Source organism: Zalophus californianus, chromosome 11 (assembly GCF_009762305.2).
Source record: "Zalophus californianus isolate mZalCal1 chromosome 11, mZalCal1.pri.v2, whole genome shotgun sequence".
Classification (NCBI taxonomy): domain Eukaryota; kingdom Metazoa; phylum Chordata; class Mammalia; order Carnivora; family Otariidae; genus Zalophus; species Zalophus californianus.
In genome coordinates this window covers 96,740,041-96,761,790 of record NC_045605.1, presented here as the reverse complement: position 1 = coordinate 96,761,790, position 21,750 = coordinate 96,740,041, and the positions used below count along the sequence as shown (strand labels likewise).

Here is a 21,750-nt window from a genome sequence, read left to right as displayed (position 1 = left end):
CTTGTTGAACGCTCAGGCCTGTCTTTTAAAAAACATTCTCCCCTTCCCTTCCAGGGACTGCTCTAGTCTGAAGTAATTTTCTCAACAAATACAGTAAATCCTTGATGGGGCAAAGTCCACTACAAGGCAACCCAAACTTGGCTCTGTCCTCTGCCTGGGACCCACCTCAAATAAAGGTGGGCAAAACTCTTATCTCGGGGCGGGGCGGTTGGTAAAGAAGTGACTGCATTGTGCTTCTCTGGAGCTTTCTCAATTTGGTCTGCTGCATGTGGTTAAGGTCCCTCAAGCTCTACTTTGGGGCTTTTTGTGATAGTATGGACCAACAGAAAAACGCTGCTTTTCATTGCTCCTGAAATAACATAACTCCACATTTTACGGGACTGAAAATTTTGGACTTGGCTTCTTCTCTTATGACGGAGTTTTACTATATATATATATATATATTTAAAGATCTTATTTATTTACTTGACAGAGAGAGACACAGGGAGAGAGGGAACACAAGCAGGGGGAGTGGGAGAGGGAGAAGCAGGCTTCCCGCGGAGCAGGGAGCCCGATGTGGGGCTCCATCCCAGGACCCTGGGATCATGACCTGAGCCAAAGGCAGACGCTTAACAACTGAGCCACCCAGGCACCCCGGAGTTTTACTATATTAAGCACCTATTTTGGTGCTTAATAGCCACAGCACTGGGCTAGGTTTATGGCATGAACAGAACCGACAGGGTCCCTATTCTCGTGGAACTTGCTTTCTCAGTGGAGGAGATGGACACTAAGCCAGTAACAGAGCTCTACACTGGAATGAGGGCTATGAAGACATCAAAGGGCTGAAACAGAAAATGAGAGGGGGTCCCACTTGAGGTGGTCAGGAGACTGCTCTCAAGAGGTAGCATTTGCACTAAAGAGAATGGGATGGAGAGAACTGGAGGGAAAGCATTCTAGATGTCAGGAACAGCACAGGCAAAGGCCCCAAGGCAGGACTAAAAGAGACTTCGTTTGAAGCTGGGCGAATGTGGATCCAGGAGTCCCAGAGCAACCTGAACAAGAGAAGACTGGGGAAGATGGAAGCCCTAGAGCTAATGTTCAAAGATGAGGCCTAAGCCACAAGTTCAGATCTACTGTGGGTCAACTAATTATACATTATCCTCGTCCAGGGGCTCTGGGGTCCTGCCATAGGAGGCGGATGGCTCAAGGCAACGACAACTCACTGGAAATCATGGCGATCCCTTCCTGAATCTCAGAGACAGTACAGGCTGCAGGATCCTGATGGCTGGGGGCTAAAGGACCCTTTTTTCCTCCTCCCTAAAAACATGTGAGGTCTGGGCTAGGCCCATTTAGCCATCCTTGGTTGAGGCCTACTCTGTGTCAAGCACTGTACTGGGCCCTGGGGATATCGCAGCAAACATGACAGATAAACTGCCTCAAGTTTCCCCCACTGTATCCCAGTGGGGGAAGCAAAAACAAAACAAAAGACCCCTGCCCCAAAACAGACTCAATGTTTTGGAGGAGGACCAGGTGTCTGGGGAGATTTCCCTTCCTGAGTTGGAGCCCTGAGATTTTGGCTTCCCCATTGATCGTTTTCTAGGGGGTTCTACTCTGAGACCGGAGTGCCTTGGCCCTTACTTAGGTCCTCTTTCCTGTTGGTGAGAATTTAAAGAGAAACACACACACACACACACACACACACACACACACACACGCACGCACGCACGCACGCACGCACCTCCTCTTTTAGGGGCTGTTAAAGGCCCACACACAGACATAGGAACACCCAAATGCACATACTTCTCTAATCTCCCTAATCCCCCAAGGCTGGGGGGGTGGTGGTGGTGGTGGTGGTGGTGGTGGTGGTGGTGGTGGTGGTTCTCTGTTTCCCTATTTAGCTCCAGAGAAGCTGGGCTGCGGGCCTGGTTTAGCCCCCACACCTCCCTTCCCCTGGGCTGGTCCCTGGGCCCTAGTCATTCTCACACCTGGCCTCCCCAACTGCTGGGAGGTAAACATCCTTGCAGCTTCCTGCTGCTCCCATCTGAGAAAATAGCACTCCCCTTCCTCCTCCTCTTCCCCACACCCTCCCAGTTGGGGCATCTCTGGGATCCAAAGCCATTTCTCTCTAGAGAAACTAGAGTCATCCCTTCTCCTTAGCCAGAAGGCAGCAAGAGGCACATGGACCTACTATCTCTATCTGGAGACGCAACCTGTTCTCCCTCTGGTCCTTTATCCCAGGTTCCTGAGCACCAGACCCTCTCTCATAGCTGCCCAGGGGCTGAAGGATCACAGGACACAGGGGACAAAGGCTCTCCCTGGGTCACATCAGGAACTGTGGGGGGGGGGGGAGGGGGAGGGAGTAGAAGTCCCGCACATCTGGCAGGAAGCACAGCCCCTCCTGAGGGGTGTCTCCGAGAATCACACGGATAAGCTGGGAACAGCATGAAGGTATCTTCATAGAAGGTAAAAGGAAAGCATCCCTGACCCCTCCAAGCACACTTGACTTGAATTGCATACTCATTCTGTCTCTGTCCAAGCAAATGTGTATTTCTTACAGAGTTGTGTCCAGGGTGAGCATCAGAATTTTGGGTTCTTGCTTTTTGCATGGAGCAACAGAGCAAACACATTTTCCACATGACGTTATGGCCTTCATCTGGATTTTTAAGCAGGACAGTGAATAGCCTGTTCTCCATCTTCTAGACTGAGAAACACACAGACCCTATCCCTTCCCATCCTTACCTTGGAAACATTTCCCTACCCTCATGCAGAATGAAGAGGGAGCTGGGGTAGGGTTGGTATGTGGTCCCAGCTGTAAGGGATCTTCGACATCTAAGTGGAGGCACCAGAGAAGGAAAGTGACTTGCTCAAGGTCACACAGCAACTTGTTGCTGCATAGTTGTTACCACCACCCCATCTAGTTTCTGGAACAAGTTAACTATAGAAACTTACCTGCCAGGCATTTTCCTCCATTAATTTTTAATTAATTTTCTCACCACTATGGGGAAGGATCTATACCTACATTTTTCAAATGAGGGAACCAAGGCCCAGAGGAAGAAAAGCCACCTGTCTGAACTGCCCAGCTGGCTGGTAGCAGAATAGCCAAGAACCAAATCTCCTGGGAGTTCTTGGTCTCTCCTCTTAGAAATCCTTTCCTATTTCCCTGCCTGGCCTGGCCCTGCCTAGTTCAAGGTCAGCCCCCAGCAGGGCTTTCCCTCCCCAGTCCCAGGGCTGGATACCACTGTCTAATCCTGCCTCCTTTCCTGCGCTGGACCAAGGCCCAGCTGAGCAGCTGGGGACACAAGGCTGAATGGAGGAGCAGGAAGAGGCTGTAGGCGGCAGAGTTCATTCAGAAGAAAGCCCCACTCAGCTGAGGGCACCCCACTGTGGTGGTGGGGAGGGCTCTACACTGCACTTGGCTGCAAGGCTACAGGCTCCAACACATACCTCTCCCTCTGACCAGTATCTGTTACCAACTCCAGGAGGGGTGTACAGAACCCCCAATCCCTGCCACTTTATTCCTAGGATCTGTGCCAGACCATCCTTAGAAAGACTTGACCCAATCTCTCCCCACTTTATAGACGAAGAAGCAGAGGCCCAGGCTCACAGTGTGATGCCCAAGCAGAGGCATCTCCCCACTACCAGCCCACCCCACTGCTCTCCCCACTACCAGCCCAAGTCCTCTCCCCTCCTTCCCTTGGCCTGTGTGCAGAAGTGTGCTCCCTTTGACTGGGACCAGGGGCCATCCTCAGTAAGCAGGGTGACCCAGATCCCCCTAATGGAGGGCTGGGAGACCTCACATCCCATGCCTCCCCGTCAGGTTCCTGGCCCTTGGCTTGTTTCCCCACCATCAGTCTAGAAGCCTGGGACAACTGAAGTGGAAGTCCAAGAGGCCCAATCCTTGAAGTCTCTGTGCATTTGGCTCTTATCTGACCAAGTTTACTGTGGTCCCAGGAGGCAGAGGCCAGCCAGCAGAGACCCATTAGGTGGGGTGTGTGGGGGTGGGAGGGGGTGGGGTGTGTGTGTGTGTGTGTGTAGAGAGAGAGAGAGATGGGCAGTTCACTGCAAGGGGGGGGGGGCATCCCACCAGATTTCCTGAGCTGTCCACATTTCAACCCAGCAGGCCCTTCTGAACCCAAATACTTTCTTGCGTTGCGGAGCGCATGCCCCTCCCCCCAGCAGGGCTTTAGGGCTGAGCCTGAGAGAGGGAGGAAGGGAGGGAAGGAGAGAGAGAAGCCACGTTTCCTTAGGGAGGGAGGGGAAGAGAGAGAGGACAAGCTCAGAGACAAGAGACAGTCACGAAGACACAGGGAGAGAGACAAGGTCAGGGAGACGTGAGGGAAAGAGGAACACACCTAGAGACACGGAGATGGGGAGAAAGATCTCCCCCCCTCCTGAAAGATCACCCTGTGCTGCTCTGACCATCTGAGCGTGAGAGTCAGGTCCGTCTCTGGGGAACTCACGGAGCGGCCGCGGCATCACCCCTAAGTTTCCGGGACTGGCTCAGAACCCGGGTACTGCTCAGAACCCCCAAGGGGCGTCGGGTCCCTGGTCTTCCGAACACTTCCCTGTGCGCCCCCCAGCGGAGAACCAGTCGCGGAGCCACGGAGGTCCTAAAGGGGGCGCAGGAAGGGGCGCCGCCACTTTGCGCCCAATCTCGTCCGGGAACCCCGGGGGTGGGTGGACGACGGCTAGAAGACGTGGGAGGGGGCAGGATTGGTGTCTCTCGGGCTCATATCCAGGGATCGGCTGGCCCCGACGCCTCGACGTCCCCTTCCCTTAGAAAGCCGAGGTCAACGTATCCGCGGACGGAGCCCCCAGGAGGGGTGCGCACTAGCGCAAGCTCAGAGGCTCCGGTCCGGGTTTGGGGTCTAGGGGGGTGTCGAGGGATCTAGTCTCCGAATCTCAGAGCTCTCAACGGTGTCTCTCGGGGATCCTCCACCGAGCCCCCCTCCCCCGCTTCTGCCCGGTCCTTCCGGGGAGGGGGGTCAGGCAGGCGCGCCGCGAAGAGGGGTGCGGAGTGGTGGAAGGGGGACGTAGACCCTTCGTCTTACCGCATTGTTGAGGAAATCCGACTCGTTCAGGTCCCCCAAGTCCAGGAAGCTGGATCCGGGGAAGAGCCTGTCGGCGGGGAAGGGCTCCAAGACGGCGTCCATCGCGGCCGGCTCCGGAGACCCCCTTTGCTTGGGCTTCCTTCACTCCAGGGCGGCGGCGCGCCCGGCCCGGAGCTCCTGCCTGAGCGTGGGCTAGCGGGCGGGGGCAGGCCCGGGGCAAAGCCCCGGGGAGGGGCGGGCGGAGGCGGTGCGGCCCCGGGTAGAGGGCGCCGGGGGCGCGGGGGCCTTAGGGCAGCGGCGCGGAGCTGGCTGGGCTCAGGGGCCCCGGGCGCACCGCGAGCATTTAGCCGACTCCTCCTCCTCCGGCTCCTCCCGGGGCACAGCTGGCTTCCATGGGGAGCCTGGGAGTGGGGCTGAGGGCTTCAGGAGCCCCCCGGACAGGGTGGGAGCCGGGGGTGGGGGAGCTAAGAGCTCCCCCGAGACTGGGTGGCTGCCCGGCGCTCTGCTCTCTCTGCGTCTCCCTCTGCACGGCTTCTGTCACTTTCCTCTCTGTGAAACCGGGAACCCCTGGCTGGTTAGCCCAGCTGGCCGAGGCGCCACGCCCCCACATCAATATTCGCGATAAATTTCATATTAATGAGAAGAGGGAGCGGCCTAAGGAATGGTCCCTCCTCTTTTAAAGAGACATCTGCAAGCTAATCTTCCTTGCCAAAGTCTCTGTTCTCTGGAAGATCAACGTAGGGGCTTGAAGCAAAATTGTCCTGAAGCCGATAACTGCGTTCCTGGAACCTCGGCATCTTGTTGAGGCTTTGCCAACCACTTTCCCATAAGTTCAGGTGAGAGCTTTTTCCATTCCATTATTTCCATGCTTCCAGCCTTATGCTAGAGCCTGAACCAAATCCAAAGCGGGGCAATTCCGTCTCATGGGCCCCTCAACAGATCTCTCAGTGGGGAGATTTTTCACATGTCTCCTCCTCCAGGGAGACTTCCTTGGTCTGCAGGCTGGAGCAGTTAGCATCCTAGACATTCGAAGGACACGGTGTGCTTACCTCCATTGTGTCCCATCTAATGTGTTACTGTCATTGTTTGCTCACGTGTCTTTGACCCCACCGGACTCTGAGATCCTTCAGGGCAAAGAGTGTATCCAGCTTTCTTGTGTGTTGAAAGGGCCCAGTGAACAGGAGAAATGAGATGAGGACCCCTCTTCTCATCAGTTGTCCAGTCCCTGTAATGGCTCGGAAGAGTAAGACGTTGAAGAACAGTGGCCATGGGGCTTGCTAGGTGTGGCTCGCTGCACACCCCAGGGTCACCGAACACTCCCAGGCCCCCAGGATCCATTACCTAAGTGGCCTGCTCAGGAGTTCAGCTTAATCTCTTGAAAGGGCTGATAAACAATCACCAGGCACCTGAACAAATGGAGGGAGTGAGAAAGGCACTCCCTCAGAGGGCTGAGCACACCGGGTTCCTGCCCAGGAGTCATTAATAGGATTAAGTGTGTCCTCTTGGTCTGGGGCTTTTAATTAGCTCAGGAACCAAAAAGCCTTTAAGAAGCACAGATGTCATTGCAGTTAAGCCAGAATGTCACTGAAATTGCTCTCTCAGTGCCAAGGTGGGCACACACCGTGAGGCAGAGATAGAAAGAAGCTGTTTGCTTGCCTGGGGCAGGGAGGCAGGCACGTGCTTTCCCTCCATCTCGTGACCCAGTTGACAGAGTTCTGGAGAATAAGGTTCTGACCCTCCAGGCTGTCACATGACTATTAGCTCCCAGGCCTCCTGGAGAGTTTGCTTCTGAGAAGCTGAGAATATAGCCTGTGCTCTAGGGTTCACCCAGCAGTGCAACTCTGAACCCTAGGGTGGGCCAAAAAGCAATCAGTTGACTCTCAAAACAGGTGACAGGTAGAATTAGGGTGCTGAGACCATGGGCGTGTTCCCACATGCCTCACGTCTGGCCAACTGGGGAAGCTTCCAACACTGAGAATGTGGCTGATCCCTTTCCAGGAAGGTGTGGGGGGCGCAGTGTCCGGCTGGGCCAGCACACCAGTCTGGGATGGGTGAGCTTGAGGTAGCAGGTGTCTGGGGTCCAGCTCCCCAAGCTAGAGTCCCTGTAGGCCCCCAGGAGGAACAAAAGTGTCCCTCTGCTTGAGGTTGGCTGGAAATTGTGCCTGTGTTCCTCCCAGCCGGCTCTGTAATTAGAGACAGAGGCACCATTTAAGTGATTGGGGAAGATTATATAGTTTTAGATAAATAGGATTAGAGTGTCCTCTCTTTCCTGATTCTTACCCAGGTGAACACCCCAGGAAACCATTGAAAATAATCCTGGGGAGACATTCTGGTTCCGGCACCTCCTGTGGAGTCTGAGAGGCAGGATCTCCCAGGAAACATCCTGGGGGTGGGGGGGGGAGTGGGGAGCAGTAGAGAAGAGAGAACGGGCCATGCAGAGCCTGGCACGTAGTAGGAGCATGATCATTTTTTTCTGTGATGAAGGGGATGGCGAAGTCCAGCAAAGACGAGAATGGCGGGGGATTTAGTCACACATTCTGCAAGTTTTATTGAGCATGATGAACAGTCCCTAGACCAGGCACTGGGGATACAGCGGTGATTAAGAATTTTTCCATAGTCAATGAGGGAAGAATGGGTAGAAAAAATTTAAGAAGCTGATTTCAGATAGTGGGAGGACCACGAAGGAAATAAAGTAGTATGATACAACTGGAGAGGGGATGTGTGAGCTGAGAACGGAAGCTTGAACTGAATGGTAAAATGGAGCAAAATGGTGGGAAAAGCATTCCAGACAGAGGGAACAGTAAGTAGGAGAGAAAGAGTGGGAGGGGCAGGCATTGATGTGGGAGCTAGAGGATGATTGGGAAACTCCGGTGCCCTCCCCCAACCTGATACTTAGGATCACACAGGGGCTCGAGGCTCTGATCTATTCAAGTACTGAAAAGAGTGGTGCTAGTTCAAATTAGAGGGCCCACCTGAAGCCTTCTGGAGCACGGCATCCCTTTTGCATCTTCTCTTACTGATTTTCGATTTTCAGGGAGAGGAAGTTAGACAGCTCCCTGGGTCTGAAGTTTGGGTTCTCTCTTAACAGGGACGGTCTGCTCCCTCCCCACCAGTCCCTGGACCTGGTTCCACAACCCAGCCCCTCTCAGGCCCCTTCTCTACATCTGAAGGGTCAGGGGAAGGAGACCAAAATTGGCTCTGCAAACATCCACAATCCAGGTCAAGAAAAGCACAGACTGTAGCCCCTTCTATTATGGGCTTAGCAACATCTGGTTGTTGCTTTCCAGCTGCTGCTTCAGATGTGAAGTGAAAGGCATAAAGGCATCCCAACCCAGCAGTGAGACACAGGAGAGAAAGGACAGAGATAAGCTTCCTGCCTGTCCCAGACTCTGAAGGTCAGGTGGAGAGAGGGGCTCCTTGTCCGGCTGAGCTGTGAGTAGGGATGGTGTGTGTGTATCTGAGGGTGAGGGGGCTTGGATAGGGACTGCCACACTTTGATACCCCTGGAGAGTCACTGTCCTTCTCTGGGGTCTCAGTTTTCACATCTATGTGATGGGAGACGTGTTAATGACGCATAGGGTCCCGTCCTCTCCAAGGACCTTCTAAATGTGCCTGTACCAGGGACAGGTCTTGTCAGAGAGTGCGGGTGGGAAGGGGTGAAGGGCCTGCCTCCTTAGGAAGCCTGGCACTCCGATGTTCCAGGCTCCCGCCCGGAGCCTCCAAAAGGGTACAAGGCTGGGTATTTACACTCGGCAGGCAGGCCCTGGGTGGTGGTGAGAAGGTCACCCAAAGTAAACCTGCCTTGTTTGCCTGGATTGTAAAGGGAAAAACACTTTGGCATACTCTAACAGGAACTTCTGAGAAATGAAAACATATTCATCCTGGAGATTAGGCTGACTTCCGGGGCACAGATGGGGCCCTTTGTTCTCTTCTGGCTCCCTAAAATGGGCTGCACAGCTGTTCTCCCTCTGTCCCCTGCTGGGGCTAGATGTGGAGTCCCTGGGGTGGCACCCTGCCAGGTGGGTGGGGGTGGGCTTCAGACCCAGGCTCTCACTCTTCCCCATCCGCTGGGCCTTTGGTTCCTTCCCTGCTCCACCCTGAACCATAAAAATACCTGAAATCTATTGAGTACTTGCGTTGTGCCAGGCACTAAATACTTATATTATCGCATTTAATTCTTGGAGGAAGCTTGGGAAATGAGTATCATATTCACTGATTCTGGGATGCACGTTTTAGCATCGCTGAAATCAGAATGTGTCTTATAATCGATGGTATGGGATAGTTAGGTAGTTTTTTCCTTGTTAAGGTACATAATATAGTGGTGCATCATATAATTGATGATATTGATTCTTAGATTTGATGAAACATGGTTTATTATCATCCCCAATCCTCAGATGAGAAAACGGAGGCTCAGAGAGTTCATGACTTACCACTCCTTTATTTTGCAGGAAATCAAGGCCTAGGGCATAGGAGGCTTGCCTTAGGTCACCAGCTTCAATGGGGCAGATATAGGGCTGAAATCTGGGCCTCCAGGCTTCCTACCCAGGGCCCTTTCTACTCACCCCAGATGAACTGGGTTTGCTCACTAGGGAGAGGCAGGAGCTGAGGGGAGGGCCTTCCAGGGCCTTCCTCAGCAGCTGGTGAATCACCAGCCACCCTTCCTTGGAAAAGGACCTTGAAGATAGATTTTTTTCCTCTCCAAATTCTCTGAAGACTGAAGTTCCTTAAGGACGAAGAAAACACTTGCCTCTCTTCCAGCAACTTTTCCTGGTAATTATCTTACCTTCGCTTTCCCTGAATTTCTGTTCTACTGTCCCATCTTTGGACCGGAGGCAGGCCCGCCCCTTGGCCCTCTGTCTGCCTGCCGCCCGGGGAACAGCTCCACCCGCTTCCTGCTTTGCTCAGTCCTGCTCTGAACTCACCCTTCTTTCCTCTACCTCGAATCACCTGTACCAGCTCTGCTTCTAGATGCCTCTATAACTCAGGCCACTGGCCCCAACCCCAGAGACATACGTACACTCAGGTATCCAGCCTCCAGCCCCTTTGCTTTCTAAGTCAGAAGGCAGGGGAGAAAAATCAACCAAGCCAGGCTTTCCTCTTGCCTCCGTGAGCCCTCATGTTGCAAATCCTGCCCCACCTAGGCCTGGCAGAGCTGGAAATAGGGGACTGAGAGCGAGGAAAGTTCAGAGGCTGGACCCTGCCCATTATCTGCGCACTTGCCAAGTTCACCCCCAGCCTAGCCCCTATACCTCAGTTTCCCCAACCTCCAAGGCTGGCGAGGCCGAAGTGGCCCATCAGCAGAAAAGCACAGAGGCAGCATCAGGCATTTAAAGATTTTATTTATTTATTTGAGAGAGAGAATGAGAGACAGAGAGCATGAGAGGGAGGAGGGTGAGAAGGAGAAGCAGACTCCCTGCTGAGCAGGGAGCCCGATGTGGGACTTGATCCCGGGACTCCAGGATCATGACCTGAGCCGAAGGCAGTCGCTCAACCAACTGAGCCACCCAGGCGCCCAAGCATCGGGCATTTAAATCCAAAGCTTTGCTAAAATGCACCCAGGCGTGTTCAGGTTAGCAGGGACTGATAACGCTCAAGGTTAAGCCAGGCCTTCAGATTCTTTTCTGTAAAATGAGGGTCTGGGACAGGATGATCGCTCAGATTCCATCCTACCAGCCCTGAGCTGCTATGATTCTGTCTCCCTCTGTCCAGAAAGCAAATGTGGGCTTTGTGTGTGAGGAGCCCCTGTGTTCTCTGGGCGTCGATTGGCCAGGAGCTGAGTGTGCAGTCTGTGGCCGTGTGACCATGCCTGCTCATGCCGCTCGGGGGGCTGATCCTGTGTCTGGAGGTGCGGACCGACCTGGGGGTTGGGGGGGGAGCTTCTGCCATTCGTGCCCACGTGCGAGCCTCGGGGGAGAAAGCGCCAGCTCACACCTAGGTGTGGGCCCACCCCTCCGTGCACATCCATGCCAGCGCGTGCGGCCGCCAATCTGGTTTCCATCTTCTTCCAATAGGCAGCAGGGCTGGGGGAGACTGAGTGGAATATTAATTGTGCTTTTGCACGTGGCCGAGCTCCATGAATGTGGTGGTAGGAGGGAGCAGCCTGAAGCTATGTGGGAAATGAGGGGCAAGCCACAAGAGTGGGGTTCCCTGGGGTTTATAGGCCTGTTCCAGGGGAGGCAGAGCGCTGAGACCCAAAAGGGTGGGTGGTGGGGGGAGGGAGAGAACTTCTGAGACCAAGGATCTGAGGACAGCAGGAAAGAATCTAGTGAGGTTTAGGGCAGTTCCCGCATTGGCCTTCCCCAGAGCCTGGTACATAATAAGTATTTAATTAGCGTGTGCCGAAGGATTGAAGAGCTGATGGCTGTATGCACAAAAGATCTCACAGATACTCCTTACCTGGGAGGAGACAGAGGCCTGAAGAGGAAGGAAGGAAGGAAGGGAAGGGAGGGGAAGGAAGAAAGGAAGGAAGGAAGGAAGGAAGGAGGGAAGGAAGGAAGGAAGGAAGGGAGGGAGGGAGGGACAGAGGGAGGGAGGAAGGACATATTAAGCACCTACTATGTGCTGGCCGCCCTAAGGGTTGCTGTCAGGCATTTTATTCTATTTCAGACACACAAAAGCCCTAGAAGATAGCCTCATCTTCACTGTGTTCACACTCCTCCTCCCCGACTTGCCCCCTTTGGAAGGTCCAGGGGAGAGAGCTTCGTTGACTTCAGGGCATAGAAAAGCTGGTTGCTTCTGAGCGGTGGGTCTATTTTGAATCTCATGGCCATTTTGGATTTTGTGTCTCATTGAATTTCCTTTATTTGGGCTGTCAGGAAGCTCAGAGGTGAATTTGCTGGGGCACACCTCTTGCAAGAGGATCTCACGGGTGGTGCACTTCACAAACTGACTGTGGCCCTGGCTTCATCTTAGGTCTTTATCCCTCTTTCTCTGTATCCTTTTTCCTCTATTAAAAGCTGTCTAATTCCATTGTCTGCAGGGTTTCCCAAATGTCTTTAATATACCCTGAAGTAAGATAAGGTATAAATACAAAAATATTTTTACTTTTTTAGGTGAAGAAGGTGAGGCTCAGAGAGGTTATGTTATTTGTCCAGGGTCACACAGCTATTAAGCAAGAGAGTGGGAATTTGATCTTGGGTCTGTTTGACTTAATCTTTCCACTGTACGGGACTCTAGGACTGGACAAGTTGCCCAGTAATTGGGGGCTTTCTGGGGCATTGGGAGGAGCCTGGGGGCTTTGTAGACTCAAACCGTTAACTCTCGGTGGCCCTCATCCAGGCTCCTCTGCTTGAAGAGCAGGTCCACATCGGGGCTCCCATCCCATGTCATGCAGAGAGAGAGAGGACTTTGGGGGCCATGGGCATCCCCCATCCTCAGGGACAGCCCCAGCTCCCATGGCTGAGCAGAACAAACAGAAAACCAGCAGAGCTGGCCTTGGCAATCACCAGTGAGAGCAAATATATATTCCAGATGCTCTGAGGAACATTTCTTCTGGAGCCTCCAGAATTGAAGGGCGGACTAATTCCCTGAAGAAAATGAATGGATGTGGGCCCAGGGGAGCCACATTTTTTCTCAGCTCTATGGCAAGCAAGCACCAAGGATCCAAGGATCAGGGTAAGGGGCTCCAATGGTGTGTGTTCTGGGCCCTGATCCCTTGCTGCACCCCTTCAGGCCTGTCCATCTGGAGTCTGTCTCCCCTGGGGAGCCCCTGCATGAAAACTTAGGGATTCCCAGGGTTGGTCTTAACTTATCCATTAGTGAATTCAGTCCTTACACAAGTGGGCACCCCACATGTGTTCCACAAACCTGGGGACCTCTGGGGAAGGCACAAAGGATAAGTCTAATCGAGAGTGGAAGGGGATGTTATTCTGAGAGCTGAAGTGGAGAATGACAGTCTCTGGCAACCCAGGGGACACTGGCAGAGCCACACAATGACACAGAGCCAATGAATAAAGACTCCGTCCCTTGGGCCTGTCCAGATGAGCCCTGGGGCCTCTAATGTGGGATGCCTGCAGACACTCGCATGCATGGCCCAGGGGAGAAATCATCATAGAAATAATGATTCTCACAAACTGCCATATATTATGGTCCCCTGGCCCTTCAATGCTCTGCCAATTTGCCATGAGGATCTCGATCTTCTGAATCCATAAATTGCGCCTATAAATCAATAAGATAAAGACCAACAATCCGACAGATATATTGGCAAAAAAACATGAACAGTGGGTCTGGTACATTTATACAATAACATTTATCACATTTCTGGATTTATGCTAAGCATTTCCTATGCCTTTTCTTATTTAAGCCTCATTTAAGCCTTATCACACCCCTTGGAGGAAGATGCCAGGATTATCCTGTTTTCCTGAGGCTCACACAGTGACTTGGTCTGATGTCATAGTCTGCGCTTACAGAAAGTACCGCTTGGGATGACAGCCACCCCAGACTGGGACCCAAGGCCTCAGGAAAATATGTCAGGGCCTGGGGAGGGAAAGTGAAGGAGGGGCTGCCAGCTGAGGTGAGATCCTTTCTACCTAGCAACTTGGGAAAAAGCCTAGAACCCCCAATATCCAGGCAGATGGCTTTTGAGGGTTGTTGTTGTTTTTTTTTTTTGTCTTTTTTAATTTGTTGAATAGATAATATGTCATAAAACAAAACATAAAAAAAGGAATACAATGAGAGGTAATCCTCCCGTCCCCATATCCTCCATCCTCACTACTACGTGCCCACCCTTTAACCAACATATAATCACTTTGATTACTTCCTTGGGCATCTTCTTTGGGGTGTGTATGTTTGTGTGTATGTATGCATATGTATCTATATAATTTTTAGAGAGAGAGAGAGAGAGAGAGTGGGGGGGGAGGGGCAGAGGGAGACAGAGAATCCTAGGCACGCTCCATGCTCAGTGTGGAGCCCGACGCAGGGCTCGATCTTACGACCCTGACATCATAACCGAAGCTGAAATCAAGAGTTGGACACTTAACCAATGGAGCTCCCAGGTGCCCCATCTCTTTCTCTTTTTTAACTGAAAAGAGGATTATTATATGCATTGTTCTATATCTTTTTCCCCCTATTTTATCTGTTTTGGAGATCTGCCTATATTAGGACATAGAGAACTTCCTCATTCTTTTTTTTTTTTAATAGCGCATAGCTACCCATTGTATGACTGTACCTTAATTTATTTACCTGTCCCCAAATGATGGACATTTGGATTCTTTCCAGGTTTTTACTATCACAAACAATGCAGTAATGATAGCCTTGTTCAAGCACTGTATATCTGTAGGGTAAATTCTCAGGCGTGGGATTACTGGGTCAAAGAGAATGTGCATTTGTAATGTCAATAGATATTGTCAACTAGTTCATATCAATTTACACACCTAAGCAGCAATATACGACAGTGCTGATTTCTCTACAGTCTTTCAAATAGAGGATATTAGTAAACTTTTGAATGGTTTCCAGCTTGCATTTCTCTTCTATTAGTGAGGCTGAGAGTCATTTTAGATGCCCTAGAACACTTTATGTTTCCTTTTCTGTAGACTCTGTTCATATTCTTTGACCTTTTAAAAATTAGTGGTCGGTCTTGTCTTATTGATTTTTAGAAGCTCTTTACATGTTAGGGAGATTGTGCTATGATTTATAGGGGCAGTAAGGCCACAGTTGGCATCCCCTCTGGGAAAGCCTGTAGAGGTAGATTCTTCCCCACACCTCCACCCTCCCATCCAAAATCAGTCATTTTATCAACGAGCATTTATTGAGTACCTCTTGAGTGCTAGGCTCTGTGCTTAGGCATCAGAGACCAGAGGTGAAGAGACAAAGCCCTTAAGTTGTTCAAAGTCCAGTGGGGTCTCAGATCTGTAATCAGACAGGTTGTACGGCAGTGTGAGATGAACTGTAGTTCAGGGATTCAGAATGAGTGCTTCAGGGCACAGGAGAGAGGAAGCAAAAGCCTCTGCCTCCCAGTAGACTCTGACATTTGTCTCCATCTGGGGCTGGCTCAGAGCTGCTAAGGCTTTGCCTGCCTCCCTTCTCCTTGTGGGTTCGGCCCTCACACCCTGATTGCCGAAATGCTCTGCTCCAGGAAGGTGGCTCTCTCAGTACATATTTACAGAATGCTTCCTGCATGCGACTTCCTTCCCTGCCCCTTGCTGGTCCTCACCGTCTCATTCTATCCTGTCTTGCATCGCTTTACCACCTGTTGCTGGTTTGCATTCCTCCACTGCCCTGAGGATTGTAATCTCCTTGATGGCAAGATGGTAGACTTTCCTCTGGGCCCCCTCTCCAAAGGGCTCGTTGGATGATGGATTGTCAGATGGCGTGTTGGCTGTTAGGGAAGCTGGAAATCACGGCTCCCCTGCATTGGGGCGTGCATGGGGGGCAGGTGAGACGGGCACACTTGGGCACTGGAATGGGTGATATGCCAGGCTGAAACCCCAGCATCAGAGCCCAGCCAGGAAAGGGTTAAGCTTGCTGGAGTTTTGTATATGAAATGGCACCAGGAAAAAAAAATGTGCAGACTAGCAATTGAGCCCTGTCTCATCCTGGTTCAAATGACATTGTCTGAGCCTCCCCAGCCTCGCCTCCTGCACTAATTACAGACCTTCCTGGGGAGGAAGACTGGGACCAGGAGGTCTTCATTACAGGCTCCTTTGCTGGAGGGAGCAAACCCCAATGACCGAACCCAATGACCAAAGAAACTCTCTTCAAGAGAGGCCTGGGGGTTCCTCCGATGCGCCTCCCTGCTGCCTGGCTGGGAAAGGGTTAAGGAGTAGGCACTCACTGGAGGGACAGGCCAAAGTGTAATGCTGGGGAGGGCCCCCCCCCAAAGTGTAATGCTGGGGAGGGCCCCCCCCCTTTACCGGCCCTAGGCTGAGCTACCCATCCCCCACTCCACTGCCTAGGCTTGGGCCCCTCTCCTGCCTCTTGCCCCCCAAGATGGCTGCTGCCAGGGCTGTGTCAGGGCCCCCCCCCTCTGTGGTCGCCTGCCTGCTGCCTCTCCCTGTGGCCTGTGGAGACCTCGCCTTCTTTAATCTTCCATTTATCTTGAGGCCTCGCCCCTCTGAGATTGGCTTTGATGTGGGGCTTGCTGTGGGGGGGGGGGAGTGGGGTGGGGGTGGAATCAAGGGTTTCTGAGGCCTGGCCTGGACTCTGCCCTCTGCCCACTGCCCCCAGCCGAGGCGGGGCCCAGAGGTCTCCTGGCTATCCGGGCGAGACCCTGAGGGTGACCCCTGCAGGCAAGAGGGCAAGAGCTTTGGTACCTGATCTTCAGGCACATGAAGGGGCTGCTACCTGGGCCCCAAGCTGGAGGGCTGGACTCAGAAGCAAGAGCGTTGTTACCACACTGTGTGGTTTATTCTTACACACCTGTCTCCCCCACTGCTCCCCCATCAACTCCCCAATGATAACAGCAATAGCAAAAAAATAACAGCATTATGGTGTGCCCATGAAGTGCCAGGCACCAGGTTAAGCATCTTCCATTTATAACATAATTAATCCTTATAGCTTTGTGCTATGGGTATCATTTTAAAGGGGAGGAAACAGGATGATTGATACATTCCTGTTCGTAAAAATTTACTGAGTTCCTACTATGCGCCAGGCACTGTTCTAGGCCCTGAGGGTGTAGTAGTAAACACAGTGTGCACATTCCTCCCCTTCTGTACTAGTAGGCCTAAACAAATGGTCAAATACACATAGTATCATGTCATATAACATGAAGACAGTACTTTCAAGAAAAATATAGGGCCATGATTTTGGACTCAGTGGTGTCCTCCTGTGTGAAGACACAGAGACGTGGGCAGCAGGAGGGAGTTTGCTCTTTAACTATCTGGGGGACACCGTGTCTGGGAGAGGGAAGAGAAGGTGCAAAGTTTGGAGGTGGGAGGTCCTTGTTTTGCTGCGGGCATAGCCAGGAGGCCAGTGGTGGACAGTGATAGGAAGAGAGCTGGGTAAGGGAGCGGGAGCTGGGTCATGCGGGGTACTGCTGAGTGTGATGGGAGGGTTTGATCTAATTTATGTGTTTTTTTTAAGATTTTATTTATTTATTTGACAGAGAGAGAGAGAGAGAGACTGCAGAAGCAGGCCAAGCGGCAGGCGGAGGGAGAGGGAGAAGCAGACTTCCCCCTAAGCAGGGAGTCCTACGTGGGACTTGATCCCAGGACCCTGGGAACATGACCCAAGCCGAAGGCAGATGCTTAACCGACTGAGCCACTCAGGTGCCCCTATATTTTGAATCAGAGACTGGGACTAAGTTGCAGAGGCTAACACCTAGCTCAGGCTCACCCGGCTAGTCGGTGGTGACACTGACGTTCAAACCTTGGAGATGGACAAGGCTGTCATCTCCCACAAGAGCCTGGGGCTGTGGCTCATTTACCTCGGCATCCCCTGTGCCCCGCAGAAGGCCTGGCACAGACTAAATGCTAGCAAATGCCTGGGGAATGACGGGTCAGTTCCAGAACTTCCACTGACCAGGTGGTGGTGGGGGGTGGGCAAGTCAGTTTTCTCTCTGAGTCTCAGTTTGTCCATCTGGAAATGGGGGAGAGAACAATATATCTGTCTTGCCCAGAGGACCACATGGGGTGGGGAATCCAGGAGACCTGGTGTGCAGAAGGGCGAGGGGTGGTGTGAAGTGTCCAGAAATGCTCTGCGGACTGATTTCATCTGTCCTTGCTCCCTGATGGCTCTTGACGTGATCGCTGAGGGGTGCACATGTGTCCTTGTGACTGTGTCCTGCCTACGGGGCCAGGCATGTATATCCATGTCACCCGGCTTAGGTATGTGTGTTCCTATGTATATATATGTCTGTTTACCTGTGTTAATAGCACCTGGAGGGCAGTTGCCTTGGTCTGGCTGTCTGTGGGAACTTGGGCTCCAGAGTTGGGGCAAGACACAGACACAGAGGGCCTCCCTCTACCTCTGTCCATATCGTAGTCTCTGGAATTCCCATAGCTCCTACATCCTCTGTCCCGGCTCATAGTGAAAAGTGAGGGAATTGTCCGACTACCTGTCGTTCTATCCCACCTGTCTGTGGGCCCCTGGGGGCCAGGGCTACTCCAGGGAGCAACACGGTATCTGCTGGATGATTGGTGCTTAGTAAGCGATGGATGGATGAACAGATGGATGGTCCCTGGTCTCTGGAATCGGAAGGGCCTGGAGCTAGAGGGTTTCGGGACTTTATTTGAACCAAGTCACTCCTCCTATCTGGGCCTCTGTTTCCTTTTCTAGAAATGAGATTTTTGTCTTCATTCATTCCTTCATTCATTCACAGTCCTCCCTTGTGAATGTTAGGGTATTGTCGTATGTTCTGGGCATACAGATATTATTGAGCATCAGTGCTGCCCTCAAGAAGCTGAAAGGTGTCACAGGCGTGGGTCGCAAGAATTGCGATGTCAAGTTGCTCAGAGGAGGGAGTAACCAGCTCTGCATTCGAGGGGAGGACAGGGAGATTTCCTGGTACATGGGCTCCTTGATGTGGGTCTTGGGAGGATAAGCAGGTGTTTGCCCTTTCTGTCGTACCTCCGGGATCTTTGGCATACTATCCCCTTTGCCCAGAAAGAGTGCTGACACTGCGGTACTGGCCAAAACTTATCAAGGCCAGGGGGGCGTGGTGAGCGACAGGGCTGGAGAGGGCAGCCAAGGGCTAGATCATTCAAGGCCTAGGCCCCTCCAAGGAATTCTAAGAGTTACCCTGAAGGTAAATGGAAACACTGGCAGATTCGGGGGGGAGAAAAATAGCATGATCAGGGGGCGCCTGGGTGGCTCAGTTGGTTGAGCGACTGCCTTCGGCTCAGGTCATGATCCTGGAGTCCCGGGATCGAGTCCCACATCGGGCTCCCTGCTCAGCAGGGAGTCTGCCTCTCCCTCTGACCCTCTTCCCTCTCGTGCTCTCTATCTCTCATTCTCTCTCTCAAATAAATAAATAAAATCTTAAAAAAAAATAGCATGATCGGGATGCATTTTCTATAAACCGCTCTGCTGTGGTGTGGACAATAGATCGGAGGTGAGTAAGACTAGAGCCAGCCAGTGGAGTTAGGAGGCTTTTGAGGTTCTATCCAGGAGGGGGAAGATAAGGGCCTGAACAAAAGTTAACAATAGCCCACAGTTATCCAGGGCTGAATATAGGCCAGCCCAGCTCTACGTTAAACATTTGCAAATATTATCGCCATTTCATCCTCAGAGCTACCCTGTGAGTAGGTGCTATTATGATTACCTCTTCCCCTTCAGGGGTTCTGGTCAAAGGGGCTCCATCTCCCCAGGGAGAACCCCCCCACCCAGGGTACTGCTGGTGTATACACACCGGGGGTAGGGGGGGTGGGTCAGCCAGCACGGGCCAGACCCTGGCCCTCACTTGCCTCACTCCTGGGGCCCTGAGGCCTGCCATGCCAGGGTGGGGAAGCGTCCCCTGAAGGAGTCTGGCCCTCGGGCCAGAGCTGAGCAAATGGGATCTGCTTCCTATTAAGAGGTTTCCGACTGGCCTGGCCGTGTGGCTTCCCTTTGTGCTTCCTCTCCTGGGCCAGTTTGAAATGCCGGCCTCCCCCACTTACCTCTGTGGACTTTTCCAGGCCCGGTAGCCAGCTGGGCTGACTGACGTCAGGACACGGGTGGCCGGCGAGCGGGCATGATGAATCACCCCCGCCCTCAGTGGACGCCCCAGCCTCTACCTGAGTGTTGCTTTGTCCTTCACAGGTCAGGGCGTTGGTTTTCTTTTTAAATAAATAAAGCTGAACCTGACTCACAACTCAAGAGAGGCTGTAGCTCTGCTCAGAGCCCATCAGCATCACCATGGTAACCACTCCATCCACGGAACACTTGAAAATGTAGTTATCAACAGCGACACTGCCTCTTCCTTCCGGCCTCCTAGCAGCCCTGGGCCGCACAGTTCTCGGATCCTCAGTGCCGGGCAAATGGCCCGGGGCTATGCCTGGCTCCCCCGAAAAGCAGGGAGTTGAGGTCCCCACTCCTGCTGACCTGCTTGTTGCTTGCACATCCTTCTGGAAGGCCCTGAGAAAACCTCTTTCATGCTGGGGCAGGCACTAGGGGTATGACAGTAAGCCCACAATTTGGAGCCATGAGTCTGTAGCTTCACCGTGATTTCTATTGGGACGATAAGATTGTGTGGTGGGTACAGCTCGCAGGGAGGATAAGCCTAGAATCGAAATGAACGTAAGGATGATAGTAATAATAATAGCCATGTATTGAATGCCGACCACCGCGAGCCAGGCAGTGCGTAAGGTGCTTTCTATACCTTGTCTCCAGTCCCTCGCTGTAATTACCTACCTAGAGGCAGTTTTAATTAATTTAATAATATCTAGTATTTATTGCGTGCAGAGACACACTGCTAAGCACTGATATTTATTCTCACGTGGGAAGCACTACGATTCTTCCCATTTTACAAATGGGAAAACCGAGTCTTACGGAGGTTAAATAATTTGCCTGAGGTCACTCAGCTATGGAAGGATGGAACTGTTATTTGGGTTCAGGTGTGTCTGACAGATGTCCTCATTATTTTGTTACAGCTTAAAGCTCAATCAAGCCTCAAGCCACATACTGAGCAGATGGAGGCTTCAGGTTTGCCTGGTTTAAGAGACTTCCTCCAAACGCCTTGACTGATAGCCCTCCACCAAAATGGTTCCTGATCAGGGTGCTTGGGTGGCTCGGTTGTTAAGTGTCTGCCTTTGGCTCAGGTCATGATCCCAGAGTCCTGGGATGGAGCCCTGCATCGGGCTCCTGCTCAGCAGGAAGCCTGCTTCTCCCTCTCCCACGCCCCCTGCTTGCATTCCCTCTCTCGCTGTGTCTCTGTCAAATAAATAAATAAAACCTTTAAAAAAAAAAAAAGGTTCCTGATCACACTCATCAGTCACCCGGGGAGACTGAAAGAAATGCAGATTCTAGGCCCACAAACATGAATTGCATCAGGTATTTGGGTGTGGGCCTGAGGATTCTGTATTTGGGGCAATGCTGCAGGCTGAACTCTTAACATCTGAGAATTTAGACTTCCTAGAGAGTAGGGACGATGTCTTCTCTGCGACATCCCCAGGGACTGGTACAGGGCATGGCTCTGAGTAGGGACACAAAAAGCACTGGTTGAACTTGAGTAAAGAATGAATTGGGGGGCGCCTTTGGCTCAGGTCATGATTCCCAGGGTCCTGGGATCAAGCCCTGCATCGGGTTCCCTGCTGCTTTTCCCCAAGCTCCCTCTGCCCCTCCCCCTGCTCTCTCTCTCTCTCTCTCAAAGAAATAAATAAAATCTTTAAAAAAAAATGAATTGGGCCACATCAAGTCCCCTTGCCTCTCCAGGACCAGGTCCACCCCTGGCTCCTGAGAGTCCACAGTCTCCTCCCACTCACTCCCTACCCCCAGCCCGCAGCCCCCCACGTCCCCCAACCCATCTTTCTCCTGCCCAGGGCAGAACTGCCCACCAGGCTCCAGCATCCCCCCCTGAACTTCCTCTGCAAGGGGAACAGAGGGGTATACCTCTTGCCAAAAAGCTTCATGTTTTTTTTTTTTTTTTTTTTTCAGAAACAAACTCAGACCCATAAGCCAGCTTTCAAGGCAGATACTACCTTGACTCCTCAGCAAAATGTCATTGGTGGGCATCCCAAGGGTATAGAGGAAAGGTTGGGATCTCTTCCTCTGACAAGTTTTAACCATAGAAGAGCCTTATTTGTCAGAGCAAAACACCCAAATATCAAGTAAGAAGGCATTGGATCTTTTTTTTTAAAGATTTTATTTC

The 21,750-nt window shown here is 52.2% G+C and overlaps 1 protein-coding gene and 1 long non-coding RNA gene across 3 annotated transcripts in view; one reads left to right on the top strand and one right to left on the bottom strand.

The window, feature by feature from the left end:
• The window catches only part of CREB3L1 (cAMP responsive element binding protein 3 like 1), a 35,194-nt gene extending 29,608 nt beyond the window's left edge, over positions 1 to 5,586 (bottom strand). The window contains exon 1 of the mRNA XM_027579469.2: positions 5,031 to 5,586. Within this exon, the coding sequence (XP_027435270.1) occupies positions 5,031 to 5,132 (102 nt within the window). The 5' untranslated portion in view covers positions 5,133 to 5,586. The remainder of the gene's footprint in view (positions 1 to 5,030) is intronic.
• Positions 5,587 to 5,769: 183 nt separating this feature from the next.
• Positions 5,770 to 20,694, top strand: LOC113914652. Of its 2 annotated transcripts, none has more exons than XR_003517498.1 (3): positions 5,770 to 5,866; positions 12,501 to 12,644; positions 20,534 to 20,694. It is a non-coding gene; the product is annotated as an uncharacterized LOC113914652 (long non-coding RNA). The 2 variants fall into 2 exon arrangements; XR_003517497.1 differs by lacking the exon at positions 5,770 to 5,866 and adding an exon at positions 9,688 to 9,800.
• The last annotated feature ends 1,056 nt before the right edge of the window (positions 20,695 to 21,750 follow it).